General features: G+C 28.9%; 1 protein-coding gene across 1 annotated transcript; it reads right to left on the bottom strand.

Moving 5' to 3' along the window:
* Nucleotides 1-5,831: 5,831 nt before the first annotated feature.
* Nucleotides 5,832-10,061, bottom strand: LOC108768480 (uncharacterized). Its single transcript, XM_018518923.1, has 5 exons — nucleotides 9,873-10,061; nucleotides 9,650-9,718; nucleotides 9,449-9,538; nucleotides 9,306-9,353; nucleotides 5,832-5,996 (listed from the first exon to the last, which is right to left on the bottom strand). Exons 1-5 carry the CDS (start codon nucleotides 10,059-10,061, stop codon nucleotides 5,832-5,834), a joined length of 561 nt encoding a protein of 186 aa, XP_018374425.1.
* Nucleotides 10,062-11,576: the final 1,515 nt, after the last annotated feature.

Genomic DNA, 11,576 nt, shown 5'->3' with positions numbered 1-11,576 from the left:
GACAATCTTGCGTTTCGCGGGTTTTCTCCGTGTTCAAATCCATTCTTGGCATTCCAAGAATGGATTTGAACACGGAGAAAACCCGCGAAACACAAGAGTGTCATGATAAATGTTCCGGTTAGAGGAGCTTAAAACCCGCGAAACACAAGATTGTCATATAGGAAACACCCGTGAAAGCCTCAAGAATATTGTCATGATAAATGTTCCGGTTAGAGGAGCCAGTTGCAATCCCTGTATTGTCATGATCATGACCTTGAGTGACCTTAAAAGATTTTAGTCGTCGGTCGTAGTTTGTTAAAAAATTGTTAACAAATATTGATTATTATTATATAGGCATATGTATCTAACTTGATATAAATTTTACTTTTTATAAATACGCATTATTAGCATATTTACATGTGTTAGTGAATTCGCTCCCGGGGGAGGGACGCAACTGTACCTCATTTTGCCTAGGGAAGATAAGATGGACCTCGCTTCATGCGAAAAGTCGAAACTAATGTGGAGTTTCGCTCCGCTTGGAAAGTTGTGAGCCCATATGAAACCTCGCATTGAATTGAAAAGTGTATGCAAAGAGGCAGCTGATTTAGCTACTTCCTATGGGAAGGGAGCTTAATTATCAAAAAATTTGACCCGTAAATTCAATATGAACCTTGCTTCGTGTAGAAAGTCATAAGTCTAAGCGTGGTTCCGTTGGTTCCACTTGAGTTTACAATTTTTTATGCGAAGCGAGATTCAATCCGAACATAACTGTATTAAAATTGACTGACAATGCTGAAAACCTATAGGTACCTAGCGTACGTAACGTAAACTGCAACGTTTTCAGCGTTGGTAGTAAACTTGAAACACAGCCCACGCGTCTAGTCTTTTGTTATTCACTGATACTCCACTTGAGAAAAGGGTAGGGCGGAATTTGCATTCACAATTTCGATTAATTAGAATATATCTCCAGAGTTAAGCTATCGAATGATGATTTTTGGTTTGTCCACCATATTTAGCTAAGGAAAACGGTAGTAAGATACAGTAAAATAGCTTATTATAGCTTGTTGTTTTCTCACACTTTATCTCATACTCATTACCTATTAATTGCGGACATGTTTGTGTACGAGACAGGCGTCTTAACTTACTAGCTGGTTTCGATGTCTAAGCGAGTATCCTCTGCACTTTCTCTTCTTCTTAAAGAATAAAATGAGATTTATAATGTAAAGTTATATCGTTTGTTATAGGATAGGCGCTTGTTATAAGGCAGTTTCTATTTAAGACAGCAGAGTTGTTTCTGCTAAACCACCATGTCATTAGTTCCATCATGAATTCATTTCTCTTGGATTCAAATTTATTTAGTACAAAATTAATTATTTATTGACGTGTGCCTTTAAATCTTATTCATTAAATAATAAAAAAATATTTGGCAATAAATTCTGCATGTAATGACAAAATAAGGTTATGTTAATAAGAAAATACATATATGTTTTACATAGTAATTATAATTGATTCCTATTCTTGAGATTATTGTATTTTAAAATCAACGAAAAAATGTATTACTATGTCTAATTAAGATTGTAAATTTGTTGTTTTTACTTTTGTGTAATTTAAGCGTTTATAGAGAAAGCTTTTCTTTATTTCTTTCCTTGGTTTCCTCTCATATAAAAAAATCGTTCTATATATCGTATTAGGAATCCTTTTTTCAAATTAACAAAATTTACAATTTTGATAAAAACTTTCACATTCAACAAAGTATAGCTATTGACTGCTAATTTTTTGCGACAAAAATTGAATATATTTCCTGTAAGTTTGACATAAAAATAGGAATTAAAATAATAAATTAAATAAATTAGACACCTTTAGAAAAAAAGTATCTCATATTATATAGGCGCATCTTTATTTTATAATTAAATAAAGTTTCGTCTTTCCGTAATGTTGTATATTAATATACACATATATCCTGTGTTTAATATTCATATTGTCCAAAAATCACTTGCGTTCTGTTCACAAATCTCATTTTGTTAATAACTTTTTAATGAACAACGATCGACGGCTAAAACGTCTTAAAAGCACTCAGTGTCATTAGCTTGAAAACGTACCTACATTACTCCCGAAAAGTTTCCGGATATGGAACTTAAAATTGTATAATATTCAGGTCACCGTAACTCGGTAAAAAATCATCGCAGACAAAAAAAATAAAAGAGCATTTTAAAGTTTGAAACTTATACTTTAATATACTTTTGATAGCTTTTAAAAAAAATTTTGTCTTTACAGTTTTGTATCGTAACAAATATCACTGTTTTTAAAAAATATTGAACTTTTTGAAAAAAAATTTTTTATCGAACTGCGCACTGTTAAAATGTACATCCTCTTTTAAAATAATTGCCGTGTTACGTTTTTATGAAGCCTCTTTTCGTTGAGGTTGTTGTAGTCTTTTGATTTTGATGTGGTTTTCGGGGGTTTTTGGGGTCGCTGATCTCGAATCCGGTTTCAAAATTTGCAAATTCAAAATGGTTAAACCAATATGGCGGACGGAAATATTATGGAAATCTTGAAGATCTTTCGATTTCGGCCAAATTTCGTATAAGGGGGATTTAGAAGTCGCTGATCTCGAATCCGGACTAAAAATTTGAAAATTCAAAATGGCTGAACCAATATGGCGGACGGAAATGTTAAAAGTCTTCTGATTTCAGGGAAATAAAGCATTAGAAGGTTTTCGGGGTTGTTGATGCTGAATCTGATTTTAGAATTTTAAAATTCAAAATGGCTGAATCAATATTGCGGACGGAAGTGCTCAAAATTCTCAGATTGCAGTGAAATTTAACAATTAAGGGTTTTCGGGGTCTGTATTCAAAATTTGAATAAGCATGTAAAATAATATGAAGAATAAGAGTCAACGAGTGATAAATAAGAAAAGTTTATAAAAGCAGGATAAAATCAGGGTCATGTGAGGTCAGCGCGCGCGTAGCGCGTGCATGAAATGGGTCAGTAATTTTTAAAAATGCAACAACGTGATATTTGTACATTTGACGTGAATATTATACAATTTTAAGTTCCATGTCTGGAAACTTTTTGGGGGTAGTGTATATTAAGATTAATGTATTTTGGTTGGTTCCCCTCGGAATATTTACAACAGTTTTTATTATTAAACAAATGTAGAATTTATAATTTGAAAATTCAAAATGGCTGAACCAATATGGCGGACGGAAATGCTAAAAGTCTTCCGATTTCAGCGAAATGAAGCATTAGAAGGTTTTCGAGGTCACTAATGCCAAATCCGAACTTAGAATTTGAAAATTCAAAATGGCTGAACCAATATGGCAGACGGAAATGTTAAAAGTCTTCTGATTTCAGGGAAATGAAGCATTAGAAGGTTTTCGTGGTTGTTGATGCTGAATCTGATTTTAGAATTTGAAAATTCAAAATGGCTGAATCAATATTGCGGACGGAAGTGCTCAAAATTCTCAGATTTCAGTGAAATTTAGCAATTAAGGGTTTTCGGGGTCTGTATTCAAAATTTAAATAAGTATGTAAAATAATATGAAGAATAAGAGTCAACGAGTGATAAATAAGAAAAGTTTATAAAAGCAGGATAAAATCAGGGTCATGTGAGGTCAGCGCGCGCGTAGCGCGTGCATGAAATGGGTCAGTAATTTTTAAAAATGCAACAACGTGATATTTGTACATTTGACGTGAATATTATACAATTTTAAGTTCCATGTCTGGAAACTTTTTGGGGGTAGTGTATATTAAGATTAATGTATTTTGGTTGGTTCCCCTCGGAATATTTACAACAGTTTTTATTATTAAACAAATGTAGAATTTAACGAACTCTAAATTATAATCTAAATATACTTATTTCCAGGGAATGGGAGAATTACTTTTCCATTACTTTTACAGTTATCTTGTATAATAACAATTTGATAACGATGTTGCAAATTTTTATGATTGTAATGATGACTAATTATAAAACACTGAGATTACGCTAAGATAAGGAAAGTTATTTTGAAAAGTAAATCGTAACCCTTACTCGTTACTTCTAGAAAAAAGTAATAAATAATGAGTGATGCTGTAAAGTTATACGTTGCGTTACAAAGTACAAGTTGCATTAAAATTAAAGTAATGAGTTAAAAATTGCGAGTTGTTTTTTTTCAATAACGAGTTATTTTTTTCAGAAACGAATGACTTGTCCAACTCGTTATAAGTAACTACTGACTGCTTCAATTTTGATACATAATCATCATGAGAAATTCGCAACATTATTACCAAGTCGTTATTACAGCTAGGTATTTAACGTCACTAACAATAAGTAATGGCAGTTGCAGTAATTAGTTATTTCCATTTTTTTTCATTAAAAGTTGCAACATTGTTATTAAATTGTTGTTATAACAAGTAACTGTAAAAGTAACTGTAAAAGTAACTCTTCCCGTCCCTGCTTATTTCCAGGGAATGGGAGAGTTACTTTTCCATTACTTTTATAGTTATCTTGTATAATAACAATTTGATAACGATGTTGCAAATTTTTATCCTTGTGATGATGACTAATTATAAAACGCTGAGATTACGCTAAGATAAGGAAAGTTATTTTGAAAAGTAAATCGTAACCCTTGCTCGTTACTTCTAGAAAAAAGTAATAAATAATGAGTGACGCCGTAAAGTTATACGTTGCATTACAAAGTACAAGTTGCATTAAAAAGTAATGAGTTAAAAATTGCGAGTTGTTTTTTTTTCAGTAACGAGTTATTTTTTTCAGAAACGAATGACTTGTCCAACTCGTTATAAGTAACTACTGACTGCTTCAATTTTGATGTTACATAATCATCATGAGAAATTCGCAACATCATTACCAAGTTGTTATTACAGCTAGGTATTTAACGTCACTAACAATAAGTAATGGCAGTTGCAGTAATTAGTTATTTCCATTCCTTGCATATTTTATCAATGTAATTGTGTAAATAGATAAGAATATGTTTAATCCTAATAATTAGGTATATTATAACAATTACTTTTATTCATAATATTACATGTATTATGGCAATTTGTTACCTTGTCATGGTATATTCCAAACACGATTGACATTATCGTCAAAGGAATTTCTATACGATGACCAATATTGTCCGCGAAGGACAAATACTCATAAAAAGAAGTAAATGCACATAATGTGAGGAAATAGTAAACTGACCAAAGCAGCAATATATATATGGCACTAAACCATAATCTTGAATGATTAAATATAGCAATTCTTAAACCAAATACGTAACTCATTATTAAAAGTGGCTGTAAAATCGTACGAATACTTTTGATCATTGCGCATATAGTTTTTATTTCAAACTGTGCTTTTGTTGATCAGTTGGAAGTATAAATTGAACCGAATGGTAACGGTAGTAAAGATGCAATTTCAGTTAAAGCACTTAGGAATATTAAAATAATTATAGCCTATATGCCACAATTTATGCTCCATTATTTATTGAAATTTATGGATGAGTATATTTTTATTTTTGCTCATATACGTCATATAAATACTATGAATATTCTGGCAGTTTTGTTTTTTATTTTTTGTTTGTTCTTTGTAATACACATTTAAGAGTGTCATTAAACATCAGTATCAATTTTAATTGCAACTGCAGTTGTAACAAATATATAAAGAATATACAAACATTATAAATATATTGCAATTATGTGTTGCTTCTCTATATTATATATAAAAACGTATTTATGTAATGATGTTACCAGATAGCAAAGTCTGCGGAGACAGATTTTGAGTCGAACAAGCTATCAATATTTGATTGCAGAAAAGCGGCAAATTATTGCACATAAAATTTGTGTTATTTACCAATGTTAGCAAATTGCTGTTAGAAATAGGACAAAGCGTATTGACACGTTTTGCCAGCAGATTGGCTGCAGAAATCGAGGAAGATTTTGCAGCTTTTATCCAGTTTCTGTTGTCTGCCATCAGATTCCCAGTGCGTAGATTCTGTTCCTGTCACTAATTTCCTGATATAACATGACAGCAGGCTCTGTTGACAGATCCATAGTCAGATCAAATGCAGACACAAATGACTATGATTTTGTAATGGGAATTTCATCGAATTTGCTGCCAATTTGCCCGTAAACTGCTAGAATTTTGCAATCAGGGTTTGTAATAAGAGATTTATAGGCAGATAATCTATATAAAAAACATAATAAAGATTTTATGTTTATTGCATAACATGCTATTAATTATTATCTATATTTAATAATAACAAAAATTTAATAACATCTTTTTTTTAACTCTTAGAATATAACTCTTTCTTTTCTTGCGCTTTCTTTTAGCTCTAATATAGAAACACTAAAATCGTATAATATACTTTATAAACTTCATATGCATGCATTATTATCAGATCAAGTTTTTGTAAACTCTGTTATAGTTTAATAACATCATTTGCTTGTGTATATATTATTATACCTAAATTCGAAGCAATATACATGATAAACTAACAATAAGAATTAAATCAAAAAATATGAAAGTTTCTTTTTAAATACCCCCTCGAAAAAAATTGTTTTTTTTCTTTTGAAGCGAATATTATTGAAACTATAAGAGATAAAAAAAATTTCCAGTATGAAAATTGAATCGTTTTAAAAATACTTTTGAACTATAAAAAATTTTTTTTATTTATTTATTATGCTTATGTGTTATGCAACCGTATATCTATAAGGACTGAATTTATACCAAAGGACTTCGAATTTCGTTGTAAAATTTTAGGGAGATATCCTCGAAGAGTTGTACTATCGATTTATGAAAAAAAAATCGATTTTGTTTGATCCTCTAATGTTTGAGATCCCCTTAACTAAGTACTCCGTAACAGTAGTACAGAATCTCAACTGTGTAATATACGTATAATTGTATCATAAATATGTATTATGTACTCTGTTAAGAAATTTGATTTCAAATTGGAAAAATGCGATTTCACAGAATTTGTGTGGTGTATAATTTTTTAACTATTTTCCAATAAAAGCTATGAAATCTGTATTAACTAATGTATAATATAGTTTCTTAGCAGAATATAGTCATCTGCGGTATTTTTACCCTAGTGGCGCAGAAAAAATTAAATAAATTATTATAAATAAAAATAAGAATAAATTATAGCAGAATATGATTTTAACTGGATATTATTTAATATAATTTTTCCTTTTTTAATAACTACTTTTTACGAATTTTTAGATATGCAATTTTATCGAAAAACTCGTAATAAAATTATAATATATTAATACAACTATATTAATTAAAATCTTAGATTTTCAGGTAAAGGAAAGTCGCCGATGTCGACATACCATTTTATTTTTAGACAATATTTCTTAAATAAAAGATAAAACTAAAACTTTAAATACATAAATACAAACTAAAAAGTGCCTTCTATCAGATAATATAAGCAGTTTTTATAATACTATTTGTAATTTTACAATAATTAATTTTTTCATAAGATAAACAGAAATGAGCGTCTGACAAAATGGGCTCCAAAACTGACACAGTAGCCAATAATGCTACGTATTTCTATTCGTTTTCTTTTACATTATTTGTATAAGGTACCTACAAGTGAATATATGTAAGATATTCCAGAACCTTTTCACTTTGTTATAAAACATTGTTATTGTGTATTATATGTAGGATTTACTTCTTGCTGTTCTGCAAGATGCAAATATGTAACGGGATAGTTTATTAAGAGTATTTCCATATTTGTACGATTGTCTCAGCTTCGAAAAAGCTATTTGAGACTACAAAGCAACATTATAAAAATTAAATTAGCTCACAATCTGTTTTACAGACAGGTGTGGCGGTTTATGCTGCACCTCAATTTTAAATTAAAAATCGTATTATGAATAAACTAAAAGAAAAAAATAATATAAATAAAACTGAGTTAGGAAATTACAAGCATTTAAAATGACATAATCTTATCAATAATATAGTCACTATTATTTAAACTACGCAATTTGCAAAAGAAAATCGTAAGAATTTTATTTTCGCATTCGTAGAATTCGTTTTTAGCTGATTTGGTATAGAATCAAGCCACAAATACGCGAATTATGAGTTTGTACTTCTTTAATTAGCTAAATAGATCGTGGTTTTATTAGTATTAATAAAGTGCAATAGCTAGCTTCTGAGAAATAAGAGGGTGTCACTTTAGAAGAACTAGTATTGACGACTTTCCTCTATATGTACATAATAGAAAACATTTTGTATTTATGTTAAAACGAATTTTTTTTAAATTTTTGTGTTGAATTTTTAACATATCCGAGTATTAATTTAATATAATGTGATTTTATTATTTAAATACTTTTTTTTTTTAATTAAAACTTAACATTTCTCAGGGCTAAAATAACACAATTTATGGATAAGTAAACAAATAAAATAAAAATAATGTATTTTTGAAACAAATTCTAAGAATAAATGAATAAAATGTGTGTGTTAATTTAATATATTATAATTGTTAATTTTACTGAAGAAATATGTTCTGTACAACTAGTTATATTTTATATGTAAAAAGGTACAGATATTTTGTGTTATCTTCTTTTTGTTACAGTAAATGTCTGCTAAATCTATATATTGCATATGTTTAATATCACAGAGGCATCACCTACATTAAAAATGTAAAAATAGCATTTAATTTCAGTTAAATTTAATATTAAAAATGTGTCAATTTAACATAAAATTTGCTTTTAAATTGTGTCAACGTATTACACTTCTTATGTTAATTTTTTACATAATATTTGTGTAATTTTCTAAGGTATTCATCTTATGTTAAATTAACACAAAAATTTGGGTAGACCATTTGGGACATGTTAAATGTAACACAACATTTTTTAATGTGTATAGTGTCACAATAAACGATTGAACATTTATTCCATTTTATATTGTCTTCTTATTTACTTTCAGAAAAAAAAAAACGATTGACTCGACATTCATAATGTTTCAAATATAAATCGGAAAATATATACAAAATGTTAATAATAGTTTTAATTGGAGTATAAAGTATCTCAGGTGACTGTTACGTAAAAAAAACACATAATTACCCCCCTCTTTATAATTAAAGGAATCACACGAAAATAAAATGAACAAGAAATATTAAACATTTTTTATCTTTTTTATTGCATAAAACATTATTAGTTATTTTTTCATATATTAATTTTCTCTTTCAAAGCTCATACAGGAATATTGAATTAAATCCAGAAGATGTTGTACATACAATGCATTTTGTAAATCACATTACATTGTACATATGATATAAATTATCATTAAACTATCTTTTACAAACTTTGTAATAATCTCATATAAATTTTTGCTTATTTACTTGTGCTTGTAGTATTATAACTACAACGGTCGCAACAGATGTGATAAACTAAAATTAAAGATAATTTGTAAGATAATTTATAAGTTTTTAAAAATATTTGTCACAAATTTGTAGTACGTAATTGAACGATAAATATAACGTACCCCATGAAGAAATTTAAAACCAAATTGGAAAAGTCCAATTCCATAGAATCTAAGAGGGACATGAACTATTCGTAATGAAAATTGTGAAATCTGTGTAAAGAATGTAATAGTTTAATGCGTATCTTTTATCTTTTGTATTTATTTATACTTTAAATATTTACTTTAATAATAATTTTAATGGATTTATAATTTAAAACTTACGATTTCACGAATTTCAATGTCACAAGTGATATATGATAATCTATTTAATAAATCTGTTGTTGCACTTGCCTGAAATTGTAATGTAATTATTAAAGAATGTAATTAAAGGAACTAATTTAATTTTAAAACTATATGTCAATAATTGTCTTTTAATTTGTTTATATACATGAACAAATTTTAAGCTAATATTTTTTGAAATTTATAATAAAATAAGTTTACTTACTTTGGTGGAGACAGTTTCGCACATATAATTAATGAGTAGAAATTTAAAAATATTATTAGACAAGCAGAACGTATGAAAGATGATGGTCGTTATTTTAGATTTGACATAATTGTTGATAAGAATTGGATATAAAATTTCGCGCAAGTCATGTGCTAACCAACCAAAATAGCATGCCATTTTGATAGTCATTTGAATTCCAAATATTGAGTCTACTTCATGAGATATTTTGCGTATCTCTGAGTAAAGGTGTCTGAACATACATACATAAATTAAGTTTTATTTCATGTATACTGTTATTTATAAATGTTACATTTTTTTTCATAATGTTACCGTTATTAGTAGAATTTACATAAAGCTTCTTACATAGTGATCCACGTTATGCATTTGCTGTTTAATGGTTTCGAAAATCTGTCTTGATGAGAATATATTCTGTTATTTTGCCAAGCCCATGTAATTTTATGTCTTCGATTTTGCATCAAATTCCGAATATGTTCATTGATTTCATCAAATTTTAATCCTGTATATCTGAATATAAAAAAAGTAGATGGAAAATGAAATTATTTGAAACACTAGCTACTTCTAATCAGTACTTTTAAAATTTTCACTTCAGAAATTGTGAAATATTCTTACATTATTTGGTTTTATACAGGGTCTTTCATAAATGCATGTCAGTACAATGAGAAGTAAAGTTATATACTAAAATAAGTAAAAAATGTCATATGAACATAAGTCCTATATACCTTCGTTCTCAAGTTATGAATGATTAAGAAAATATTCGAAATGCCCGCCTTGTACGTCAACACACGCTACTTGCACGCCTCAGCATTGAGTTCCGCGCTCGTTCAGCAATACTAGGTATTCTTCGAATAGTCTTAAATCCATTTCGTATCTTTTCTCGCAGATCATCCACATTGTTTACTGGCGTTGAATACACAATAGATTTTAAGTGCCTCAAAAATAAAACTTAATGGATAGAGATCAGGAAATCGTGGTAGCCATGGGGTGGGTCCGCCTCGTCCTATCGGTTGCGAAGACGTTGTTCAGGAATGTTGTCACTTCAAGATGAAAATGAGTAGACGCATCGTGTATACACCACAAGTTTTTTGCTTCATAGCCAAGACTGCCATGACTGCCTGAAATTCTGTCCGATTTGTACTGATGGATATTGTTTGTAACATTATATAACATCGAGACGTGCTAACCGGTACAATAGCGTGTGTTAACGCATAAGTCGGAAATTTCGGACATTTTCCTTAATCATGTATAATTTGAAAACTAAGGTATATAGGATATATGTTCATATGAATTTTTTTTACTTATTTTAATATATAGATTTACTTCTTAAAATATTGATATGTATTTATGAAACACCGTGTATATTTACATGAATAACTATATGCCACAAGATAAACATATAATTGTAAGTATATTTAAAAAAGTGTACTAACTCGAGGATACTTGCATTAGTCAAATCACCCATAAGATTAATATGAAAACAATAATCTCGTAGAAAGCTGAAATACATAAATGATGCAATGTTGCCATCATTTTCTTCTTTCAATTTTAAAGTTGAGAAGTACGTCATTAATATAACTGTAACGATCCATCCTAAAGCATACCATATTACTTTTCTGCGTAGCTTGTCATAATCTGTCATTGTTCCCAACTTAAGCAATGTGTTGTCGATAATATCAAATCTCTTCA

This window comes from Trachymyrmex cornetzi, unplaced genomic scaffold (assembly GCF_001594075.2).
Source record: "Trachymyrmex cornetzi isolate Tcor2-1 unplaced genomic scaffold, Tcor1.1 scaffold122, whole genome shotgun sequence".
NCBI lineage: Eukaryota > Metazoa > Arthropoda > Insecta > Hymenoptera > Formicidae > Trachymyrmex > Trachymyrmex cornetzi.
This window is presented reverse-complemented; position numbering and strand designations above follow the sequence as displayed.